General features: G+C 45.5%; 1 protein-coding gene and 1 non-coding gene across 2 annotated transcripts; both read left to right on the forward strand.

Annotated features, from left to right (window-relative positions):
• The first annotated feature begins 9 nt into the window (after positions 1-9).
• LOC149348141 (serine/threonine-protein phosphatase CPPED1-like) lies at positions 10-23,208 on the forward strand. Its single transcript, XM_089587951.1, has 5 exons — positions 10-642; positions 5,386-5,595; positions 6,775-7,004; positions 13,066-13,258; positions 16,375-23,208. Exons 1-5 carry the CDS (start codon positions 444-446, stop codon positions 16,575-16,577), a joined length of 1,035 nt encoding a protein of 344 aa, XP_089444077.1. The 5' UTR covers positions 10-443; the 3' UTR covers positions 16,578-23,208.
• On the forward strand, positions 4,999-5,070 carry TRNAI-UAU (transfer RNA isoleucine (anticodon UAU)). Its single transcript has one exon. It is a non-coding gene; the product is annotated as a tRNA-Ile (tRNA).
• Positions 23,209-26,724: the final 3,516 nt, after the last annotated feature.

Raw genomic sequence — 26,724 nt, forward strand, 5'->3', positions numbered from 1 at the left:
ATTATATTAACTTCTAGTTACTTTCTTTCTGGATAGATACCACATTTGTGACCAACGAAAGTGCGAATTCGAGCCGCTTTTGCGCATAGGCAGCCGTTGTAGTGCGCGTTTAGTTCTTGTTTAGAGCTCAGTTGAGTTGAAGAGCTAATCGCGTGTTGTGTTGCGAGAAATCGGCCGCCACTTGTGCCGCAAAAGTGTTCAAAGGGAGGCAACCGTCGTAAACGCCATAGAAGGGGACAGTGTCAGCGTTTCGCTTCCGCCGCGACGCTTGGAAAAAAAGTTTGACCGGCAGCATGTGACGCAAGATCCACAGCTGCGCCGCACGGTTGTCTCGGTATCTTTTTTTTTCTTCTTGGGTGGCAATTTTGCTTTTATTCTCGGGCGCACTTATCTGCTCTAGGCGTACCGTGACCCCACCGTGCAGCTTTTAATTCTTCACGTGTATGTCCTTTGCGCACTGCACCAAGCTTGCCGTCAGGTGTGGTTTCCGCTCGTTTCCGCGATTTTCCCTGCCTGCTATGCCGAGTACCGTTCAGAAATCGTTCCAGCCTTACCACATCACCGAGGAGGAGCCAGCGATGACTGCGACCGCCGATTTCAGGTTTCGCGCTCGTAACAGGACCTACGAGGGTCTCACGAAAGGTGAGAGGGAGCGTTTCGTGCCGACTTTGCATTTTCTCGTGTATTTGTTCATTTGCGTGTTGTGATACCGTTTTCTGGGTATTGAGATACTCTCGCGTTGCCCCGCATGTTGTTTCGGAACGCGTGCGTTGCCGATCGCAAGTTCGGTCAGGAAAACTTTCGGCTCTTGAACGCCTTGCAGACCGTACGTTGGAGCAGCCGTACGTAGTGATCGTTGTGCACATATAGTGATCGTAGCCTGAGCTAATTAAAACGAACCTTCTCCTACAACTTTCTGAGTATAATGGCAGTGCAAACAGCTGCGTGTATGGTCTTCGCAAACCATATGCAGTTCTTCGGGAGATTGCCAGAAATAGGCTATACCTCCTGCAGTACTCTACATTGATTTAATATCATTTTTTACACCGAATATTAATTTGACCATTAGCTAGCAGCTGTGTGTTGGTTAGTCCTGCTAGGTTTCGTTTTGCATCATCTATGCAAGAGAAGGGGCTTCTTGAGCAGGCTAGATAGAGGAGAATCCAGGAAATAAATAAGAGCTTTTGATTGACTTCTTCCAGTCAAGGAATGACACAAAGTGCAGACTCAGTTGTCATAAAAAAAAAAAAAAGATGTCTCTTGCGAGGAGTCGCCTTCTCAAGACCCCTGCTCAGAAGATTTTCTGGTAATGCCCCTCGTGCCTGTGTTTCTATGACTAAAAAATTAACAGAAAAATGCACAGGCACTCATATGTGACACAATGCAACAAATCTGTGTTGGCATTATTGGTTTTAAGTATGTTTCTCTTTTACATTGATTACTTCCCCATTGCGCCTTTGCTTTTCCTCATTAGTGCCATAGTTATTCAGCAGTGAATGCCAGATCAAAATCTGGTGTGGTGCTGGGTTCTCTGATACAAAAATAGGTCAGCCAAAACCAATAATGCTGCATTGGTGCCTGTTTTTAATGCACTGGTATTAGAGCTCCCCTCAGCACAAAACGTTTTCGGCGTTGGCAGCGTGTGAAGCCTGTGGGAGAGGAGGCAAAGTGGAGAAAGGGTAATACCCGTGCCACACGCGCACAAGAAATGGCAGTAAATGCTTAAGCTCTTAAGTTTGTTAATGCCATTATTTTTGGAGCCATTATAACGCTTGCAAGGTAGTCAAAAGTTTCCTCTGAATATAAACATTCCTAATGAGCACAATAGATCGGGAATGTTGTTCAAATGTTATGTAAAAACGATTTCCCAGAAAATACGGCTGTTCCTGCTTTACAAGTCGATAAAGTAGCCATAAACTATCATGTCAGCACATAAGTTGAGAGTACCTGTCAATAAAGCTGGTCAAAATGGCGCTCTTCGCACCGAAAATGCTGTATAGATGCCTCATCTGACTGAAAGTAAAGAATTAACCATTTCCTACTGGTTAGGAAGTTGTTACTAATACCCGTGCCACACGGACAGATTTAATGCCATTAAGTGCTTACTGCCTTAAGTTTTAATGGCATTCGTGCGGTGCCACATGCATAAATTTAATGGCATTAGCCTTACTGCCATTCGCGACCTACTGAGTTCGCCACAACTCATTCGCCCGTGCTATGTGTACTCTCGTTCCCATTCCACACGCAGAAAAGCATGCAGCTTTGTCAGTTACAACTGCCTAGCCCACTATAAAATGGTTAATTCTTAACTTTCAGCCAGATGAGGCACCTAAACCGTATTTTCGATGCGAAGAGCGCCATTTTAACCAGCGTTATTGACTGGTACTCTCGACTTCTGTGCTGACATGCGAGTTTATGGCTACTTTTTCGACTTGTAAAGCAGGAACAGCCGTATTTTCTGGAAAATCGTTTTTACATTACATTTGAACACCATTCCCGATATATTCTGCTCATTAGGAATGTTTATATTAAGATGAAACTTTTGACTACCTTGCAAGTGTTATTGTCATCGTCACTTTCGATAATGGCATTAAAAGTGGACGTGTAGCACCAACTTCAAAAATAATGGCTTTAATAAACTTAAGGCCTTAAGCATTTACTGCCATTTCTTGTGCGCGTGTGGCACGGGTATAACAAACCTGCATGCTTTTCTGCGTGTGGAATGGGAACGAGAGTACGCATTGCATGGGCGAATGAGTTGTGGCGCACTCAGTAGGTCGCGAATGGCAGTGAGGCTAATGCCATTAATTTTACGCGTGTGGCACCGCACGAATGCCATTAAAACTTAAGGCAGTAAACACTTAATGGCATTAAATCTGTCCGTGTGGCACGGGTATAAGTCAGTGAGAGGCGACTGATGGCAAGAAGGAACCCTAACCACCAATCGTAGTCAAAAGGTGGGAAGAGTGGCGAGAGGGATACCGCACATTGTAGTTGCTGAATTGGATCGGGTGAATGTAGAGGGGGTATGATGTGTCACACGGTGATTGATGGACTGGATCCCACCACCTCCAGGGGTAACAGTAATGCTAATGCATACTCTGCTCGATGAGTCGCATTGATTGTCTGTAACTTTTTCTTTTCATTCTCCCAGACAGCACAACTGCATCCTCGGGACATCCTGACGATTAATTTTTGATGACATTAAATTGTCCTGAGGATGTCCTCTACTGATCCTCAACTAGTCGTCACCTAGTTCTGTTGTCCGGCCTCAGTATGTCCTCAGGACGTCCTCAAATATCCTCTGAAGGACCTTCTTATATAGTCTGTTTTCGGGATGTTAGATTACAATTTGTCCGAGAGAATGGGCTGTATTATTTGCTTAAATGCTATAGACAGTGTTCACAGGGGTTGTGAAACAGCTTTCTTTTTGCTTGTTTTGTCTTGGACTCTCTGACAGAAGAACTTTGCAAAAGTTTCGCCTTTTTCAACGGCTGACTGTTTCGTTCACCACGTTTGTTGGTGCCTACAGGTTGTTCTTCGTGCAATCTTTCATACAGCAATGACTATATATTATAACTCTCTCTGGAGTTTACTTCGACCTCCTGAATAGAAAAGTCATTCAGAGGAGTGGCCCGAAAACCTGAAAAGTGCAACCCCATCGAAGTACGCAGTACATTAGAACAAATTAAAAAGCAAAAAAATCATTACATATTTTCTCAAGGCATATAAATTTTTAAATGACAATGGTTTCCTGCATTATATCACTATTGTACACAAATACCTTCTAGGTTTGGTTTATTGGTTTATTGGGGTTTAACGTCCCAAAGCAACTCGGGCTATGAGGGACGCCGTAGTGAAGGGCTCCGGAAATTTCGACCACCTGGGGTTCTTTTACGTGCACTGACATCGCACAGTACACAGACCTCTAGAATTTCGCCTTCATCGAAATTCAGCCACCGCTGCCGGGATCGAACCCACGTCTTTCGGGCCAGCAGCCGAGCACCATAACCACTGAGCCATCGCGACGGGGCACAAATACCTTTTAAAAAAACTGTAGTTGAAAGTATGAAAGCGAAGTACGAGAGATGAAGTTGGTTTTATCTTAGTTCAAAGCCACAGTATTGACCTGTGCTGGGAAGTTCGTAGAACATGTGAGGAATTTTCATCCTTGAGTCGTCCAGCATGCGAACGTCCTCATGATGATATTTGGCAGTGATGCACACCAAAATACTCAGCGTGTCCAGTTCAGGATGAAGACATCCTTAGGACATTTGGTTTTGTCTGGGCTTTCTTCAATTTTGAAGGCTGTACTGGCAGGGTCACCATAGAAGCAACAGCAGGTGGCGGAAATAAAAACGCTCTCACAGTACCAGTGGGAATAGACCCTGATGAGAGCTTAGTAACTGAGATGATGTAAATGTGGAAACAAGAGAGGGGGGGATGAGGGGCTCATTATAAATATGAGAGAAGCCAACAGCCAAAGAAAACCAAGGGAAACGAGGGATTTTTAATTTATTTATTTATTTTGTGCTGTTGTTCGATTAAGAAGATTACTGAATATGTTACCGCTTAAAGCTAATTGATTAGAAAAGCAGAAGAAAAAACAACCACATGCCGCCGTTGGGATCTTCAGTAATCTTCTTAATCGAACAACAGCACAAAATAAATAAATTAATTAAAAATCCCTCGTTTCCCTTGGTTTTCTGTGGCTGTTGGCTTCTCTCATATTTATACCGAGCCCCTCATCCCCCCTCTCTTGTTTGCTTAATTGCTTAGCGAGGGCCTCGGTTCTGGCAGCCTTGATGCCATAGGAAGCATAAGAGGGTTCTCACACAGCTTCCACTCTCGCCGTTCGATGACGTTCTACTTCACATCAGCGGTAACTCAGGACGTGCCACGTCCGCCGCTTAAGAGCGTGGGTGGCGCTGGTGAACACTCTAAAGGTTAGGTTATTTGTAAACATACATACCCCCGAAAGCAGAAGAATTGACAGGCGTCGCCGTAGCTCAGCGGTAGAGCACCGGACGTATAATTCGGAGGTCGTGGGTTTGGATCCCACCGGCGGCATGTGGTTGTTTTTTCTTCTGCTTTTCTAATCAATTAGCTTTAAGCGGTAACATATTCAGTAATCTTCTTAATCGAACAACAGCACAAAATAAATAAATTAAAAATTCCTCGTTTCCCTTGGTTTTCTGTGGCTGTTGGCTTCTCTCATGATGTAAATGTGTCAATGCTACATTACGGCTGCATCATTAGAATCCTTGCAGAGTTTTGTACCAATCAGGTGTTTATTGTTTTGTATTTCCTGTACTGGTTTTGTGCATTTCTTTCAAGAAAGAGAGTGCGGGTGAGGATGTTCTAAACTCCTGTTCGCTGTCGCAGAGACGGAGGGCCAGTGGAAAGGCCCGTTCTTCTTCATTCAGGCATCAGACACGCAGTTTGGCATGATCGAGAGCTACCTGGAGAAGAAGGCGAACCCCCGATGGGACAAAGAGATAGCACTGACCGAGAAGGCTGTCGAGGCAGTCAACCAGATGGAGCCCAAACCACGCTTCTTCGTCGTCTGCGGAGACCTGGTGGATGCCATGCCTGGTTAGCGCACAATGAATAACAATGTAATGAACCCAGCTCGAGCACCGAAACCTCACGATTATAGAGCAGTGTATGTGACTAAACGATCCTATTTTCATACATAGCTGGTCTCTATCGAGGCCAGCTCTTATTTTGAGTGCTTCCAAGTTTCAAGCTGAAGTGAAAATCTTTCCCAGCTCAACTGGTTTATAAAACAATTTCCAGTTGGTTCCAGTCGGAACCAACTGGAACCCAGATGGTACCAACTGGAACCAACTGGAAATTGTTCCATAAACCATTTGGGCTGGGAAAGATTTTCGCCAGTACAGGCCGGATACCTTTTCTTTAGTTACCTCCTTCCCAGTTCTCACTCTGTGTAATTTCAGGTCAGCACTTCATCAGACAAGCTCCCTGTATAGAGGGCTTAGCGCAGGCAAAATCAGTAACATAAATTAGTTTGAGCAGACGAAAAAGAAATAAAAATGTTGCCATGGGATGAGTGCTTAAGACGAAACAAGCACTGAAATTTGTACCTTGAATATGGCCACGCTAGCTGCATTTACATGAATGTCTCTGGTGCAACGGTGGTATTGCATGATGTTCTATGTTGAAGGCAAAGCTGCGCTTCCGCCACGACTGGCTTCCGTTTTTTTTGTTGCTTTTTTCTGCGCTTTCTGCCGGGCTTGTTGACTGCTGTAGTGTCATACTCCTGATTCTGTGGAACAAGTTTTCAAGTGCAGTATTGCGTTCGCCATTGCATTTGCTTCAGACCTGAAGCAAATTTCTCCGTTAGTTTCTAATCCAGTCTCATTTACATGCACTCTGAGATTCGACTTCATCTGAATCCACCCCCGTCTGACACATGAATGTGGCATGTTTTCCAACACATTACACTTGTTTACATGAATTCAGTGCACTAGATAGGTAGTTGATGCAATGTGATGAGACGTGCCGCCTGTCTCATTCATGTAATTGCAGCTAGTTGCTCAGTCGCTGTAGCATCCAACTACTCAGCATGAGTTTGTTGTGATCATGACAAAGGAACTCCTAGGATTATACTAATGCACTCATCAACTTGAAATGTCGAAGAATCCCCCCAGAGTTGCCCCGCAGTTTTTGCAGCCAGTTTGAATGCATTGAGCGAAATCTCTTGCTTGCGGCCGTTGCTCACATGGCTTCCTGCTGCCCGTTTGTCTCCAGGGAACCCAGACAAGGCAGCCCAGGAGGAGGACTTCAGGCGGGTCTTCTCAAAGATGAGCAGTGATGTGCCGCTCGTCTGTGTGTGTGGCAACCATGACATTGGCGACCAGCCAACACCTGCCAGCGTCGCTGGTTACAGGGCCAGCTTTGGCGACGACTACTTCACCTTCTGGTGTGGCGGCATCATGTGCATTGTGCTCAACTCACAGTTCTACGAGAACCCTTCCCTGGTGAGCAAGGAACGAGGGGGGGGGGGGGCCTCGAATCACCCTTCGTCAGGGTTATGGTTTCTTTTTCTTCGCCTTTTTTTTCATTCATCTGCACTTCTTCATTCACTCATCTGTTTCATTTGTCTTGCACTTAAGCTGTGCTCAACTCACAGTTCTACCAGGACCCTTCCCTGGTGAGCAAGGAACGAGGGGGGGGGGGGGGGCCTCGAATCACCCTTCATCAGGGTTATGGTTTCTTTTTCTTTGCCTTTTTTTTCATTCATCTGCACTTCTTCATTCATTCATCTGTTTCATTTGTCTTGCACTTAAGCTGTGCTCAACTCGCAGTTCTACTAGGACCCTTCCCTGGTGAGCAAGGAACAAGGTGGGGGGGGGCCCTCAAATCACCCTTCATCAGGGTTATGGTTTCTTTTTCTTTGCCTTTTTTTCATTCATCTGCACTTCTTCATTCATTCATCTGTTTCATTTGTCTTGCACTTAAGCTGTGCTCAACTCACAGTTCTACTAGGACCCTTCCCTGGTGAGCAAGGAACAAGGTGGGGGGGGGCCTCGAATCACCCTTCATCAGGGTTATGGTTTCTTTTTCTTCGCCTTTTTTTTTCATTCATCTGCACTTCTTCATTCATTCATCTGTTTCATTTGTCTTGCACTTAAGCTGTGCTCAACTCACAGTTCTACCAGGACCCTTCCCTGGTGAGCAAGGAACAAGGTGGGGGGGGGGGGGGGGGGCCTCGAATCACCCTTCGTCAGGGTTAGGGTTTCTTTTTCTTTGCCTTTTTTTTCATTCATCTGCACTTCTTCATTCATTCATCTGCTTCATTTGTCTTGCACTTAAGCTGTGCTCAACTCACAGTTCTACCAGGACCCTTCCCTGGTGAGCAAGGAACGAGGGGGGGGGGGGGGGGCCTCGAATCACCCTTCGTCAGGGTTATGGTTTCTTTTTCTTCGCCTTTTTTTTTCATTCATCTGCACTTCTTCATTCATTCATCTGCTTCATTTGTCTTGCACTTAAGCTGGTGCAGTGGTTAACCTGGTGCAACAGAAATGGTGCTTGGTTGACCATAGTTTGCGAATTGCCGCACAGACGTGGGCAATAAACAGACAGGAACACAGAACATGAGGGGCATGCTGGGATGTGTATAAGGAAAAAGCAAGCAGTCAAGCCATGCAAAGCACTGGAAAGTATTGTTTTTCCTTTTATTTATTTATTTATTTATTTATTTATTTATTTATTTATTTATTTATTTATTTGACACTGCCTCTTGGCAGTCCAGGCAGGAGTGAGTAAGTACAGGAAAGACAAGTCAAAGTCGGCACTACAAATCAAGCTAAACAAGAATGTGAGTGACAAGAAAGCATAAGGAAATGGCTTGCAATACAGACTATTGCGTGAGCAAAAGCAGCTTATACAAAATTACAAAAAAACGGACACTGACGTCATTAAAAAGAACAAAAAAGACACATCTGCAAACTGCAAAAACAGGAAACTGGACACTCTAAAATTAACGCGCTTCATTGCAAAGAGTGCACGGCAGACGCAAAGTATTCGACCGAGGGCATATTGGCGACTTCATGCGGTAGAGCATTCCACTCTGCTATGGTTCGAGGGAAGAACGAGAAGCGATACGCGCTAGTCTTAGCCTGTGGCATCACAATTGTTTTGCTTGCCTCTTGTTTCTCTTCTCTTATTAAAGTTGATGTAGATGTCGGAATCCATTTTTGTTTGTTGATTAACTATATTAAACAAAGTTTGTAGGCGATGGAGTCTGCGCCGAAATTCTAATGTTGGGAGGCCGGACCGTGTTCTGAGATCAGTGATCGAGGCTCTTCTACTGTAAGTATTATAAATAAACCTAAGGGCTTTCTTTTGCACGTTTTCAATGTTATTGATGTCAGTTTTTGTGTGGGGATCCCACACAACATCGGCATAATCGAGCAATGGTCTAATGAGTGTCGTGTAGGCAGCGAGTTTAGTCCTACTAGTGCAATGTTTCAGCCGGTGTTTAAGTAGCCGTAGCCTTCTTAGCGACGCCGAAACGACGTATTGAACATGAGCGCTCCAGGTTAGCTTCAAGTCAGTTACTACACCTACTACAGCCGCCGCGGTGGCTCAGTGGTTATGGTGCTGGGATGCTGACCCGAAAGACGCGGGTTCGATCTCGGCCGCGGCGGTTGAATTTCTTTGGACGAGAAATTGTACTGTGCGATGTCAGTGCACGTTAAAGAACCCCAGGTGGTCGAAATTTCCGGAGCCCTCCACTACGGCGTCTCTCATAGCCTGAGTCGCTTTGGGACGTTAAACCCCATATAACCATAAAACACCTACTACAAGTACTAAATTTGTCAACCGGCTTAATTGCTACATTGTTGATTTTATGCGTACAAATTAATGGTGTTTTCTTCCTTGTAGTGACCATGTGTGTGCATTTTGAGGCGTTTAAGTTCATGCGCCAGGACTGACACCAATTATTGATTGCTGTTAGGTAATCATGTATGGCAGTCTGGTCGTGCAATGATTGAATGTTATGATACACAATGCAATCATCTGCGAAGAACTGGCATCGGACCGGGAATCAACGGTCAAATAATTTAGATAAATCAAAAAGAGAAGGGGTCCAAGTACTGAACCTTGCGATACACCGGAAAGTACGGGAGCAGGTGGAGAAATTGAGTTTCCTATACGGACGTATTGTGTTCGGTTAGATAAATAGGAGTCAAGCCAGCGGAGAATTTGCTCATTTTTTTAGCACACATTGTAGCTTCAGTTTTAGTCTATTGTGGCAGACACGATCGAACGCTTTCCGAAAATCGAGAAAAAGCACGTCTATTTGCCCGCCCCGGTCTAGCGCTGCCATGACCTCATTGGTAATGTGTAGAAGCTGTGTAACTGCGGATAGACCACGCCGAAATCCATGTTGTTTTTCAGAAAAGAAGCTATTATTTTCCAGAAAGCTACTCACGTGCTTAAAAACAAAGTGCTCCATCACCTTACTAGCGGTGCACAGAAGAGGGACGGGTCTATAATTAGCAATACTGAGTTTATCTCCGGACTTATAAATGGGAATTACCTTTGCTGTTTTCCAATCATTAGGATGGACACCTTGCTTTAGACTTTCATTAAATATTATAAACAGATATTTTGCAGCACTCCGCGTACCTAAAAAGAAAATTATTTGGTATGTCATCGGGACCAGCAGATTTCTTTATATCTATACCTAGTAGGGTTCGAACCCCGGACCAGAACTAATTTTTCTTTAACTGCGAAGTTTCTGAGAAAGCTGTATAGCTTTCCTTTGTAGCCGTATGGCTACGCTTGGGTGGATGTCAATGAGTAATTACTCCCTTATGACAACTCTACTCCACCTTGGGGGGATTCCCCTAAACATTTGACCAATACCTTCTTCAGAAACAAAAGTTCACAGCCAGAACCTTAAAATTCTGGATTGTTATCATCACTACCGCATAGAAATACCGAGGCAAAGTACTCGTTGAACGCTTCGGCAATTATTCTTGTTATCACTTGACTCGATGTCATTCACTCGAACTTTGGTGACCGGATCCTTTTTTTCCGTTATGTGCGTCCAAAACTTCCTTGGAGCATTAGTAAAAAAATGGTGCAGCTTAACATTGAAAAAATGATACTTTAAGTCTTTTATTTTGTTCCTAAGTTCTGTGCGCATTGACTGTAGCAGAGAACGGTCGACAGATGAATTGGAACGTGGCAGGCGTTTTAAGCGGCGCTTTAGTTGCAATATGTCACGAGTGGTCCAAGGGTTGTTGCGAGCCATTCTCTTGCGTTTTGTTGGAATGTACTTGTGCATACATTCCTGGGCTGCGTGTTTAAAATGCAACCATAAATCATTAACATTGAATTCACCCTGGATAAATTTTTGAAAAAAAATGTCGAAATCTTGTTCCAAGTAGTCTAGTACACTTTCATCTGCCGCTTTCCTAAAATCCATGAATTCTTTGTCTGGACAACGTATCGTTTTTTGCGGTAGATTGCTTCTAAAGAGGACCGCACCATGATCTGATATGCCTGGTAAAACTTCTACAGTAAATCCTGTTTCACTGACAGCTTCAGAGATAAGAACAAGGTTGAGGATAGTTCGCGAGTTTGAAGTGACACGGGAGTTTGAAGTGACACGGTAAAGAGGGGAAGCAGAGGTGCAGTCATGGAAGGAAAGAAAAAAAAACGCAGGAGGGCGCGTCCGATAACCTTGAAGGGTAGTCATAAAAAGTAAAAAGGAGACAGTCGGTCCCTGCATTTTCACACCACGTGATAGCATGCGGGACCACGTGATAGCGTGCTGGACAACGTGATAGCGTGCGGGACCACGTGATAGCGTGCGGGACCACGTGATAGCGTGCGGGACACTGACTGTAGGCCATCTTCCTTGCTGTAGATGCCTACAGCACGGGCCGAGCAGACACGCACACTAAAACGTACAGACATGGGAACAGTAGGGACTGACTCGGAGAGTGAAAAACTGGGGGAGGGAACAACTTCAAGAGCACTTGCCTTAGGGAAGGCTGACCGCGTGACGTCACCTTCTCTCAGGGGTTTTTTTCTCCTTTGGTGCAATCAATTTAGATGGGTGTAGATGGGAGATATTCCAGTAAAGTTAAAGCTAAGGGGGCTGAACCCGCGACCTCCACACGTGACATGCTGTGCTGTACCTGCTGAGCTGTGGCAAATGCTGTCCCCTCTTTTACTTTCTAGTATTTATGTTAAAGGTGCACTGAAGAGGAATCTGAACTTGTCTTTTTGCCGCGGGAACTCGATCTACACGTTCCGAGCATTCTTAGAAATTCCGATTTATTGCCCTGTGTGGCCGATTCAGTTCAGAATCCTCTTCAGTGCACCTTTAACTGTAGCCTAGCCCTCAGGAGAGGACAAGGAGCACATATGAACAGGACCTGTGCTTCCTTGTGTCCCTGGCATACCTCCACATCTTCAGAGGGGCCCCACTCATGTACGCTCACAAACATTTTTGCTCAATGGCTCACTCACCCACACGCACATCCACTCACTTACACTAGCACTGATGTGGGCGCTCACTCTCACAGGTGTGACTGTGAGTGAGGTGAAGTGAATGCACTCGCGAGTGTGATTTTCAGCCTATGGTTCCTTGTCCCCATTTGCCTTTGGAAGAAGTTGGAAGAAGGCGGAAGCTGTTGTAAGCAGGAGTTGTCGACAGAAATGTCGCGCTTTTCAGTTGGTCGAAATGGTCGTGACATCACAGCGCGCGAATTTCAAATGGGGCTAATTGTACTTCGGCTAGTAATCATGCAACCAATTAAAGAGATGGTATAGTGATGCTCCAAGTAAGTGGGACTGTGTTCAGTTAATTACTAAATTAACCATTTACCCTAATTAACCTTTGTAGTCAGACAAGATAAATAAATAAAACCGAGTACAAAATTGGTCGAGTTGGGAATCGAACCACGGCCTCCAGAGTGCGAGATGAGCACGCTACACTCCGCCATGCCAGCTCGATGATCTGGAATGAACAAAGGTGCATCTAGTCAATACGGTGTCTTCGTTCACTCCCATCTTCCTCCCTTCCTGTTACGGCGAGGTTCAGGTGTCCACCGAGATAAACGAGACAGATACATTTCCTTCCCTCAAAAACCAATTTACTGACGAGCAAGGTGTAGAGCCGAACGGGCGATGGCGTTCTGTGGACTCCCTGGCAGCGTTGCAAGACGCTGTCAGGGAGTCCACAGAACGCCATCGCCCCTGGCAGCGTTGCAAGACGCTTTCGCGTTCCACACTTAGAGGCGAAGCTTAACATCTTAACCACACATCAGTGACACAAGCAGCAACACCGCGCTTAAGACTTCCGCCTCACTGCACTTTAGGTCAACAAAGTTCCCCCTTGAATTTTTATTTCTCTTTGGTACCACGGTGATGTCATCTGGGATTTTTGGCACCAGTGGTGCTGGTCAATGCCGACGCCAGGTTTTGTTGCCGATGAGCCGTACAATGCTTTGGAATTAAAATGGAGACAGTCCGTTTGGACTTTGTCTAAAGAAGTCCGTCCCGTGTCCTGGACAGGTGCAAGAGCTGGCCCGAGAGCAGGAGTGCTGGCTGGACCAGCAGCTGGAGGAAGCGCAGCGCAGTGGGGCCAAGCACGTGGTGGTCTTCCAGCACATCCCTTGGTTTCTCAGGAAGTTCGACGAGGGGAAGGAGTACTTCAACATTGTGCTCGACCTCAGGCTGCGCATGCTCGACAAGTTCTACAAAGCCGGTACAGCCATGCCTCCCACGCTGCGCTCGCATCACTGTGCTCAGCCCTTGGAGTGCGCTCTCTTAAAGGTGCACTGAAGAGGAATCTGAACTCGTCTTTTTGCTGCGGGAACTCGATCTACACGTTCCGAGCTTTCTTAGAAACTGCGACTTATTGCCCTGTGTGGCCGATTTCCCTAATTAAATCGAATTAACGTTCGGCTCCCGCCTTTTTTTTTTAATTCTGCCTCGTACGGTGGGCGGAGTCGACCAACGCGTGGAGTGCCTTTCAGCCAGCTCCGTGGAGGCTTTGCTTTCGCTTCATTTTGTTTTTTAGGTTTCCGTGAATAAATAGTTTCATTTGCAGATAATATAACCGCAAAATAAGCCCGCAGAAATAAAAATAGGCGCGGACTATTTCCTTCTACGGACTACTACGTATTACTCCGCCGATGGCAGAGCGGCAAGCCGCCACGGGACTGGCTGAAAGGCACTCCCAGCGTTGGTCGACTCCGCCCACCGTACGAGGCGGAATTCAAAAAAAAAAGGCGGGAGCCGGACGTTAATTCGATTTAATTAGGGAAATCGGCCACACAGAGCAATAAATCGAGGTTTCTAAGAAAGCTCGGAACGTGTAGATTGAGTTCCCGCGGCAAAAAGACGAGTTCAGATTTCTCTTCAGTGCACCTTTAAACACTGCTGTCTCATCCGCGAGACATCATAACAGGAGAAAGAATTATACTTCTAAGAAATAAACGTAACACGTCACTAGCTTATTAAGGCAGAAGCCTTTAATGCCTCATCGTTGCAAGCAGGAGTTGTCGACAGATATGTCACGCTTTTCATTTGGGCGAAACACTCTTGATGTCACAGTGCGCGAATTTCAAACGGGTCAAATTGTACTTTGGATAGTAACCATTAAACCACTTAAAGGGATCATATAGTGATGCTCCAAGTAAGTGGGAATTAGTTTATTTAATTGCTTAATCACCCAATTAGCCTAATTAACTTTTCTAATCAGGCCATATAAACAAATAAAACCGAGTAGGAAATTGGTCGAGTTCGGGAATCGAACCCCGGTCTCTGGAGTGCGAGACGAGCATGCTAAGCATGCTAACCACTCCGCCATGCCAGCTCAATGGTTTGGAATAAACAAAGGTGCGTCTAGTGAATATGGTCTTCCTCCCTTCCCATTACAGGGAGGTTCAGGTGTCCACCGAGGCATGGGAGACAGATGCATTTCCTTTCCTCAAAAACCAATTTACCTATGAGCAAAGGGTAGAGCCAAACGGGGATGGCGTTCTGTGGACTCCCTGGCAGCATTGCAAGACGCTGTCGCGTTTCACTCTTAGAGGCGAAGCCTAACATCTTAACAACGCATCAGTGACACAAGCAGCAACACCGCACTTAAGGCTTTCGCCTCACCGCACTTTAGGTCAACAAAGTGCCCGCCTGAATTTTTAGTGCCTAGGGAAGCCAAAAAGCTTTCTAGGAACCCAAAGGTAGAAATCGCAAGAAAAAACAACAGCATGTCGCCATTGGGATCCTAACCCACAACATCTGAATCTAAAGTCCGGTGCTCTACCAACTAAGCTGAGTTCGTAAAGCACCGAATGCGAAATTCGGTGCTCGTGGGTTCAGGTCCCACTGGCTGCATGCCGTTGTTTTTCCTTTTGCCTTTTAATCAGTTATCTTTAAGTGGTATAATAGTTACACTATTAAGTTACTATTTACCAATACTGCCCAGTTAAAAAGAAAGATAGAAACATTCCCTTGTGCTCCTTGGTTTCGGCAACTGTTGGCTTCCTGCATATGTACATCAGTAACTTAGTTAATTGAGTAGATCAGCACGTAATATTGATGAGAAATTGGCTTTGAAAAAGGATAATTGATTGCTTAATGATATTTACATGCTAGAGCCACAGTGTAAGCTGTGAGATGTGTCACAACGAAGGGCTGTAGGTGAACTTTTACCTGCTGGGGTTTCTTTTTTTTTTGGAAAATTTGATTTTTTTTTGCAGTTCAATTATTTTATGAAATATTTACTCTAGGTCTTCCTGTCCATGCTGGTCATTTTCATTGCATTTGGTGCACGTAGTGCTTAATTTCTGCATAGATCAGTTTTAAAGAGCTCCACTTTCATGTTTCTACAGGCAATATTATTGTGTTTGTGACATTATGAATGTCACTCATGCATTGGTACTCACTTCCCACTTACTGAACTTGAGTCTGCGAGGTGGAAGCTAGCCAGAAGGACGGTACGGCAGAGAAAGATGACAGGCAGGACACGTTGTAACTAACACTTTTTCATCTTTTCTCTGTTGTGCCGGTCTTTTGGCTGGCATCCACCCTACAGACCTCCCAACTGGCTTAGTACATGGTATTATTGAATTTGAGTAAGTGAGTGAATATGTGAGTATTAAAGGTGCAGTGAAGAGGAATCTGAACTCGTCTTTTTGCCGCGGGAGCTCGATCTACACGTTCCGAGCATTCTTAGAAACCTCGACTTATTGCCCTCTGTGGCTGATTTCCCTAATTAAATCGGATTAACGTCCGGCCTCCACTTTATTTTTTTAATTCTCCCCCGTACGGTGAGCGCGCGGAGTCGACCAACGCATGAAGTGCCTTTCAGCCAGCTCCGTGGAGGCTTTGCTTTCACTTTATTTTGTTTCTTAGGTTTCCATGAATAAGTAGTTTCATTCGCAGATAATATAGCCGCAAAATAAACCCTCAGAAATAAAAATACGCGCGGACTATTTGCTACTACGGATTACTACGTATTACTTGGCCGATGGCAGAGTGGCAAGCCGCCACGGGACTGGGTGAAAGGCACTCCACGCGTTGGTCGACTCCGCCCACCGTACGGGGAGAATTAAAAAAAAAAGGCGGGAGCCGGAGGTTAATTCGATTTAATTAGGGAAATCGGCCACACAGGGCAATAAATTGGAAGTTTCTAAGAATGCTCGGAATGTGTAGATCGAGTTCTCGCGGCAAGAAGACGAGTTCAGATTGCTCTTCACTGCACCTTTAAAAATGAGCGAGTGAGGAAATGAATCATTAAATGAATGGACAGATGAATAAGTGAATAAATGGTATATCTTCTCTGCTTTGCTGCCTTCGCCTGAACCGCATGACCAGGTGTGCGGGCCATCTTCTGCGGCCACTACCACCGCAACGCTGGCGGCTTCTACAAGGACATGGAGCTGGTCGTTACCTCGGCCATCGGGGCACAGCTGGGAAACGATGGCCACGGGTTCCGCATCGTGAAGGTGCGCGAAGACAAGATCGAGCACCAGTACCACACGCTGGACGACGTCCCAAAAGTGGTGGGCCTCCAGTGACGAGCGGCCCCAGTCTTAGATTGCACGGGTCTCCCATTGGCAGCCACGTGACGCGGTCGAGGTCATTCACCTGTAGGTGCACGGAAACCATCTGCTGTTTTTCAATTGGAGGCTCTTGCCTGGTGGAATGCGAAAAGCTCTCCGTGAATGGCCACCTAATTTGCTTTTGGGTCTACCGATCAGCCACTCCACTGGCCTATAGATCGGGGGTTCTCAACTGTTTTAGCCCGGTCTTTCCCAGCTCAACTGGTTTATGGAACAATTCCCAGCTGGTTGGAACCATCTGGAACCCAGTTGGTTCCAACTGGAACCAACTGGGAATTGTTCCATAAACCATTTGGGCTGGGAAAGATTTTCGCCAGGGGAGAACCTCACTGGCTTTCAGAGGGACCAAAAAAACCCTCTGTTTATTGGCTACCGTTCCTTCCTGCCCGATATGCATGCAAACAATGGCCTGGAGATGTACGGCTGCTCGAAAGATGCCCAAATTCGATCAATAATGCCAGACTTCTTAGTAAAACAGTCTGCTATGACTAGTTACTGTCTGATCAGTCGTAAAATAACGTGGGTAACGTAACAGAAAGGTGTGGTTTAAGGCATGCATGGATTTAGGTGTTTGGGGAACCAAAAAAAGTGCTTCAAGGAACACAGTTTGAGAACCCCTGCTATAGATTACGGGCCTGTTGTGTCATCAAGGCTGCTTTGCTTGTTGGTGAGAGCATGGGAGCTCCTGAAGGCGCGTTTATACTCCGACGTAGCGCGTGCGGCATAGCGACGTCATGTTGGCAAAAGCGTGACCCTCTACACTCCAGAGGCGCTCGACCACCGTTGCGTTCGGCGGCTTCCGGCGCAGAATGGAGCGTGTCTCTATTTCGCACGAAGCTCACTAGCTGATGGAGCGTCGTCAGCCTGACATAACTGGCCACCACCGGCGCCCATTGGCACTCCGAGGACGTCGGAGTATAAATGCTGCTTAAGTGTGTGTGAGTTTGAGGCATGTGTCAAGAGTGCGATGGACTATCTAGGATTAGTTTGTTTTTTTTTTTAATCTGCTTTTTGATGTAATGATTTAACCGGTCTGTTTGATGATATTTTGCTGCCGTGGTAGTTGAATTGTAGGAGCAAAAAAAGCTGTCCGCTATTTTTCTGCCGGAGCCGCTTGTCTGGTGAAGTGCGACAGACTGTCTGTTGATGAGTGGCCGTCTCATTTGCTTTTGGGCCTACTCACTCACCAGCCCACTTGCTTATAGAATGTGGGCGCTTCTAAGCATCTGTGAGCTCAAGGGATTTGCCAAGAGTGCAGTGTATAGTGAAGCATTGTGTTTTTTTTATCTGCAGTTCGATCTATTGACGTAAAGGGGCACAGGCATGGAATTTCGACGATCGACTGATGATATAGTTTGTCTCCTCAGCAGATAGGGATGCAGCACAGCAAGTTTTAGTCACAGGCATCAAGCGGAGCATCATTTAACGTGACCCTCAATATTTGCTGCCAAGCAGCTGTGACGTTTCCATCCGCCGGGAAATCGACATCGAGTGGCATGTCAATCCAAGCAGAACAGAGATTGTGACATTGCCGCTTGTGTCCGTCCAAGAATGGTTGTGGAGAGCCTGAGACGCTGCTCGCCAGCCACGTCTGGAGTCGGAAGCAGACGAATTCCTCCTGACATGAGAACTGATACAGCAGCTGGGTTGAAAGCAACGTCACATATAGAAACCAAGTGCTGGCATTGACCGAAATGGAAAGCGATGGTAAAAAAATGGCTTGTGATCAGTCACCTTCCGCCTTGGCTTTCGTGATTGCTCGGCCAGTAGGCATCTTTCAAGGCAAAAACACCTATGTGCAGATAGTCTGTGTCTGCTCCCTGCTTATTTATATGTTGCAAGCCTTCTTTTGGCAGCCTTGTCAGGTCACCACCAAAGCTCATTGAGAGTGGCGCTATGTGCGCCTTGTACCATGTTTCAACACGCAGTTGCTGCCTCAAGGGTTGCAGCAGACTCTGCGTTAATGAATAGTTATTTAATTTGCTGTCGCACCTACCGATGCACCAGTCTACTGGATTTATAGATTGCAGTTCTTTCGTGGGAAGACTTGCAACACAATCAACGAGGCTGTGAGAGGAGTAGGGCACAAGATATCTTGATAGGATGTCAAGCAGAGGCTTGAAGAAGTGCAACAGACTATCTGTAAGCTGTTGTCAAAATTGCTGTTTTATATACTTATTTACCTGCTTTAGGCTCTCATCCAATCAGTGTTAGAACTGGAGATGCAGACCTTGGTAGTAGGGACAGGAGGTCCATTGTGTATCCATCAATAGGAGGTGTTTGCCTTCTTGAATGCATGCATTGTCTGATCGAACAAGCGGTTCAGCATAAAAGCAAACACAGCACAAACCAACAGAATCAGGAACAACATTGTTCATGTGCAGAGTGCAGAACAACTATCTCAGTACACTGTCTGGCTGTTACTGAGCCATACGTAAGGTAGCTCATGAAGTGAGCTCGAATTTTTGCTGCTGAGAACGGGAGTTAAAGGGACACTGAGGAGAAATTGAAGTTGGCTTGTATCGACAGAATACCAGCTCCTGATTACAAAAACGCCACTCATACTGACAACAAAGCTCTTGTCACGTAGAAAAGAGCAAGAACCAAAATACAGGTATCGCCGCCACAGGCCAAACTCGCAAGTACAAGCGTGATGACGTCATAGGACAAAACAGTGTTGCTAGAACGAATGGTTCTAGCAACACCAGGAACCGAGAAGCCATGAATCACTGAGGCGCAGCCAATGCATGCGCAAATCTCCTTGACGTCGCCAGATGGCGCCACGTGTCCGGCAGCTACGCACGCTCCTGAAGCATCGGGACAAATCAGCGCCTGTTTTCCGGCGGTAGGCGGGCTCCCGGTATTCCGCTAGCGGTAAAAAGGTACACGGTATGCTAAAGGTGTCTATTTGTGAGAACTTCGTTGACGACTTCGAGAACGAGATCCATCGTAATGCTGGCAAAACGCCAGTGCAAACGTAATCGAAGCGACGGTAGCGACGGCCGCAATAGCCGATAGATGCCTTCAACGTGCGGCCAGCGGTAGCTTTCTTTTCGGCTGCTGTTAGGCGCACTGCTGGCCGCCAGAAATCACGGAGTCTGCGCTACGTCATGCGCACGTCATGTTTCACGTCTCTTAGTCCTGTGTCGTCATAGGAGAATCCCAAGTTTGAATCAGAGCGGCGGGAAAAACTTTTTCAACTTCGAATCCAAATTTCTTAGAAATAAATGCATCTTTCGCTGCCGGCCAAGTGGCAACAAAGCCATGACATGCCGAACTATCGGATTTTACTATAAAAAAAATATTAATAGTGCTCTCCTCAGTGTCCCTTTAAGAGCCTTCATCTTTCCCGTGGTGAACCTCCCTGTTCATCAGTGAATTCACAACACTCTTTTGGTCCAACAATGATCTTTGTGACACAAGAACTCATCAATAAATCACATACAGCGGTGTGCACATTTAGAGTGAACGCCTAACCCGTGTTAAAGCTTGAGCGACGGGAACGTTCATTCTCATTCACTGCAGAAAAAGCACTCACTGTGACATGTTAGGCTGGCATCTACTGCCGCAATATTTGTCTCCAGCACTTTGTGTCACATTCCAGCTACAATTAGTGTTGTAGTACTGGTTAGGTGTTTCCTCTAAGTATGTACGATACTGTATGTTGATGTGCCAGGGTTTGGGACAAACAGAGACCGTGCAAGAGGCTTGACAAGGCCACCACCTTCCTTTTGGGAAATGTATGTATGAAATAGCGACTTGTTGCTGGCTGAAGTGAAGCAGCCATTCTTGTATTGGTTGCCAATTTGTGCCCAGAGAAAAAAAAAAGATGTGTAGAGTTGAATAAGATAATTTTGCAACTGAAATATTCAGAACATGACAGTGCCTGCTTTGTTGGATGTAGTTCTGCAAGTTTTTTTGGTGTGTGTGTACATGTGTGTCTGTACTTTCATTTGCTTTCTTTGATGCTTTTTCTGCTACCTGTATTTCACAAAAAAAAAAAGGAAAATATTAAGAGTGATGTTGTGGTCTTCTTGGACACCGTGTGTAGATATAGGTCTTCTGAGCATATGGACTAAGCTCAGATTTACAGTACCATGATTGCTCATAATGCTGTAATTGAATGTCTGGCGCTTTCACTTAGAACTTAGCCAAGTTATACCCGTGCCACACGCGCAAAAGAAATGGCAGTAAATGCTTAAGGCCTTAAGTTTGTTAATGCCATTTTTTTCGGAGTTGGTGCTAAACGTCCACATTTAATGCCATTATCGAAAGTTACAATGACGATAACGCTTGCAAGGTAGTCAAAAGTTACATCTGAATATAAACATTCCTAATGAGCACAATATATCGGGAATGTTGGTCAAATTTAATGTAAAAACGATTTTTCAGAAAATACGGCTGTTTCTGCTTTACAAGTCGAAAAAGTAGCCATAAACTTGCATGTCAGCACACAAGTCGAGAGTACCCATCAATAAGGCTGGTTAAAATGGCGCTTTTCGCATCAAAAATGCGGTATAGATGCCTCATCTGACTGAAAGTTAAGAATTAACCATTTCCTACTGGTTAGGAAGTTGTTACTAACAAAGCTGCATGCTTTTCTGCGTGTGGAATGGGAACGAGAGTACACAATGCGCGGCCGAATGAGTTGTGGCGAACTCTGTAGGTCGCGAATGGCAATAAGACTAATGCCATTAAATTTAGGCTTGTGGCACCGCACGAATGCCATTAAAACTTAAGGCAGTAAGTACTTAGTGGCATTAAATCTGTCCGTGTGGCACGGGTATTAACCTGTGGGGTTAACATGGCGAAAGCTGAATCTGCTGGTCGAAAGATTGAGCTGTAGCTGAAAGCCGTTACTGGCTGGTAACTTGGTTTACAATGTGCTGCTAGGCGTCTTTATTGATCAGCGGTTTGACCGAGGCCAGCAAGTCATACCTAGTCTGGTTTAGAGCCTCAGCGAAAGATTGATCATGTCAATGATTCATGGTCGTCAGCGGTGTACTATGTATAAATGTGATTTTGTGAGCATGTAGTTAGCCGATTCTGCAGTGCCATAGGTGCAGCACTTCATGAAATGTTGCTATAAAAATGGTATGCACATTAAAGAGGTTTTTGATGTGTTGGCCAAAGACTAGCTGTACCAAAGCACTGTTTGCATTAAAATTCCAGCTTATAGCAGAGCTCTCTGGAGTGAGCTTTAGTTGCCAGATGAAAGCAAGACAAACAGCGTTTATGAACTCAGGCTTACTGAACTAGTGTGAACTTTGAGCACTCATTCAAAGTAATGCTGATGATTTTGCTCAATGTTTACTTTTAACAAGAAATCTTTCCCAGCTCAACTGGTTTATGGAACAATTCCCAGCTGGTTCCAGTTGGAACCAACTGGGTTCCAGTTGGTTCCAACTGGAACCAGCTGGGAATTGTTCCATAAACCAGTTGAGCTCGGAAAGATTTTACTGCAGTAACAGTTTTTGTAGTTGTGGCCCACCATGGCATGATCCACCTTGGAGCCACTGGCAAAGCCATCTTGTTTGAACCGCCAGCATATGGAGATACCGACCTGGCATGCGTGCCTTTTGCTGGCTATTTGAAAAATGTGAGCTGCCCGATGGCTACGTCACTTGTCTTTGTATTCGTGGCTGCAGAGCATGAGTGCACGACATTACTCTAAATGCAGTGAACGTGTTGTGCTAGCTTGAATACCATGGTGTCTCAGTGCATTTTAATGGTGGAAATGCCATTTTGGATGCAATCTTGTCAGAAGACTCAATATTCGCAAATGCTCAGCTATTGCTCAGTTTAGTCAAATTGGATGCACAACTGTCGGGCATTTCTGTTGGCTCAAGCATTGTTTTCTTTTTCACCAAACGCCTCTTAGAATCGGGAAGGGAGATTGTCAGAAGTTATCAGAGTGTTTGCTTGCTGTGGATGAGTGCATAGATGAGTTTGGGAAGTGTATGACAAGGGCATCAATCGTGTATATTTTTTAATGTGTATGTTTGATGATGCTTCAAAAAAGGGACAAATGCACAGTGACCTCTGTAGTTGACCATGCAGTACCAGTGTTTTTTGTTTTTTTTGCAGGCATTTGTGTTGATTTTTCATTTCATGGTGTTAGGGGTAAATACCTTTGAGCAACATGTTTTTGAATGGTTTTGTTGATTTTTCATTTCACAGTGCGAGGGGTAAATACTTGTGAGCAACATGTTTTTGAATGGTGAAATTTCATTGCAAAAGACGTGCTGTATGCGAGAGGCTGAAAAAATGATTGCAGCTAGGATACCTTAATTTATTTTGTGACATGGCCGCTGTCCACTTTTCTTGAAGCCACGTTGCGTTATGGCTCGCAACTGGGCTCATATAGTCAGCATAATTTTGTAAAGAATACTCTACGGAATATTTTTAAAAGAACGCAAACATGAAGGTCGCTTTCTGTTGTGAACAATAACAGTGGATTTGAGTAGGATGCTGTGAAAGTTATGATGGGGGTGCTTAAAACAAGGAGATGTGCACCGTTAGCTGCAGCATGTCTCCGCTACATTAGCTGCCGCTTTGTCTAATAAAGATTGTTTTCAGAACAACAGTTTGTGTATTCATGGTAACAGCTTTATTTTAGTGCATTGGTCAGTCTCTTGAGAGTTGCGTCTGCTTTTGTAGATGCTGGTAAACATGCAAATCAAATGCATAATTGATTACACAGGTTATAATACATGCTTTGTTACAGGCACATATACCCATGACATTGTAGCTGCATTGTGGTTTTCATACCAATGCAGCATCTGTCTAGATGTCACACATTACTGTTAAGTATGAGTACTAAAAAAAACCCACGGTTCCAATTTCATGATAGCGAGGTAAGCCGGAGTAGTTTTTAAATATTTGTTGTACATGTTCTGGAGGTTTTAAAATAAGTTTTTCTTTACTTCTTACTGTGTATTCAAAGAACAGCGACTGTTACTTTAAATTCACATTCTAAGTTGGTTTTCCTGTGATGTATGGTTGTGGGGCATCTTTAGTGCAAAATCTTTGCATTATGCAGTTGCACCAATGCCTGGAATCTGTATGAATGCTAGAAATAACAGTATAGAGTGTAACACTGTAGTCTTTTTAGAGAGGCTTTGATGACTCTCTGTGCTGGGTGGGGGGGTGGGTGCTTTTACTTTTTAATTAAGTAATGTCAATTAAATACATTCCTTTCTAGGCTTGCTTATCAGTGTGCTTGCACATGTTGTGCACAAATAACAGATATATAAAAAAAATTTGGGGGACACTTAAAGGGGCTGCAAATAAAGTTACGGTATGCCTGGCATGTTAAAGGGACACTGAGGAGAAATTGAAGTTGGCTTGTATCAACAGAATACCAGTTCCTGATTACAAAAACGCTACTCATACTGACAACAGAGCTCATTTAATGCAGAAAAGAGCAAGAACCAAAATACAGGTATCGCCGCCACAGGCCAAACTCACAAGTACAAGCGTGATGACGTCATAGGACAAAACAGCGCTGCTAGAACCAATGGTTCTAGCAACACTAGTACACGAGAAGCCACGAATCAAATGCATGCGCAAATCTCCTTGACGTCGCCAGATTGCGCCACGTAGCCGGCAGCTACGCGCGCGCCTGCAGCATCGGGACCAATCAGCGCCTGCTCACCGGCGGTAGGCGGGCTCCCGGTATTCCGCTAACGGTAACAAGGTACACGGTATGCTAAAGGTGTCTATTTACGAGAACTTCGTTGACGACTTCGAGAACGGGATCCATCGTAAGGCTGGTCAAAAGCCGGTGCAAACGTAAACGAAGCGACGGCCGAAATAGCCGATAGATGCCTTCAACGTGCGGCCGGCGGTATCTTTCTTTTCGGCTGCTGCTAGGCCGCACTGCTGGCCACCAGAAATCACGGAGTCTGTGTTACGTCATGTGCACAACATGTTTCACGTCACTTAGTCCTGTGTCGCCATAAGAGAATCCCAAGTTTGAATCAGAGCGGCGGGAAAAACTTTTATGCATAGCATATTGCAATCACTCAGTTCAGCCCTTGGGCGGGGCCGGGCAGCCACCAAACCACGTGACGTGACGTCACGACAGCCGGAGGAAAAGCTGGGCCCCGAGAAATAAAAGGAAAAAAATAAAGAAAAAAGAAAACGCTGAGCATGGTGGAGGTTGCCACCGCCCCGTTTCAAAGGGGGGCGCTCCTATCCATCCATACGTCACGGAGGAAAAGCTGCTGAGAAAATCGAGTGCCGCCAAGCAATACCTCGCGCATAAAGATCGCGCAATATGCAACGCATTCTTGGCTTAACCAAGCTAAGCCTGGACAACTTTTTTCAACTTCGAATTCAATATTCTTAGAAATAAATGCATCTTTTGCTGCCGGCCAAGTGTCAACAAAGCCATGAAATTCCGAACTATCGGATTTTGCTTTAAAAAGATATTAATAGAGCTCTCCTCACTGTCCCTTTAAAGGGTGCGCCGCTTCACAAATATCCTCCGGCAAGAATTTTTTTAATGCATTTTGTGTAAGCTATCTGTAGCGAGACTTTGAATTTACGCGTCTTCGCGCTTATCTCTCTCCTCGCCAGTTTTCAGCCGGCCCCACAGGGTGTTGGCCCCACCCACCTGGTGCCTCCGCCGGCTGCCGAAGCGCGTGGGAGGAGGGGGAGGGGGCGGAGCTTACGGCGGCGGCCATGGTAGCTGCGTGACATCAGAAAGAGACGTCACGGCGAACCAATGACAGCCCTTCGTTGCTGACGTAGCGAGCGCTGCGTGACGCGTTGCGCGCGGATTCGTGCGAAAGCTTGGCACCGCAGGTCGCCGCAAGGCGTGGAAGCGCTAATTTTTTAAGAATATAGTGTAAATTGTCGCTTCGCTTTTCTTTTCAGTGCAGTTGAGTATAAAAACACGTTCTCACGTGTCATAATGACATTTGAGTCATGTTGTGACTTTATATTCACATTTTATGTGATGGCCGACGCGGTGGCTCCATGATTATGGCGCTCGGCTGCTGACCCGAAAGACGCGGGTTCGATCCCGGCAGCGGCGGTCGAATTTCGATGGAAGTGGAATGCTAGAGGCCCGTGTACTGTGTAATGTCAGTGCACATTAAAGAACCCTGGGTGGACGAAATTTTCGGAGCCCTTCACTACGGCGTCCCTCGTATAGCCTGAGTCGCTTTGGGACGCTTAAATCCCATAAACCATAAACATTTCATGTGATGTTTTAATCATTTTTTCAAATCTGCCGCTCCACGTGTGACGTCACCACCTTTTCGATCAATCTGCGTTTTCCCGCGTGCTGCCGGGTTCGCTTAATTAACGCTGTCGTGTTTAATTAAAGCCTCTGCGCGTTCACTATTGTGCTTGTGAGCAATCAAAAGCCTGAGTGTTTGTGGCTTTCTTGCTGTTCAGTAATAAGATGCTAAAATTGCAGAAACCCAAAAATCAGTAAGTATCACAATATGCATGATCAGTGCTGACCCATCCGGATGCTCCGATTCTCGTGGTGAACTTCAGTGAGAAGAGAGATTTCCGTTTTGCGTTGTATCCCTGCAGGCCTACTTGAATCATTTTCCCGGTATTATGACAGTCAACACAGCAAGCGATTATAGATATTCACTTAACATGAACTCGTCCTTTTGCTTTTTTTAAGGTTTTTAGCGTAGCTGTTGATAATCTCAGTACTTGAGGTACAGTCGAACTCAAGGGAAAAGTATAGAACAGTTGTATCTTACCGGTACTCAACGTGGAAGCTAACAAAGAAGGTTCAGCTTAAGGACAACGCAGCGAGCTATGGAAAGAAAAACGATAGGCGGAAGCGGGCGGAGTGGGTGAGGGAACAAATGCGAGTTAATGACATCCTGGTCGAAATCAAGGGGAAGAAATGGGCTTGGGCAGGGCATGTAATGCGAAGGCAATTGAGATAACCGCGTAACGGAGTGGATTGCAAGAGAAGGCAAGCGTAGCAGGGGGCGGCAGAAAATTAGGTGGACGGATGAGATTAAGAAATTTGCGGGGATACGGTGGCCGCAACTGGCGAAGGACAGGGTTAATTAGAGAGATATGGAAGAGGCCTTTGCCCTGCAGTGGGCCTAGTCAGGCTGAT

This window comes from Amblyomma mixtum, chromosome 4, assembly GCF_055824585.1.
Source record: "Amblyomma mixtum isolate Tamu chromosome 4, ASM5582458v1, whole genome shotgun sequence".
Lineage (NCBI taxonomy): Eukaryota > Metazoa > Arthropoda > Arachnida > Ixodida > Ixodidae > Amblyomma > Amblyomma mixtum.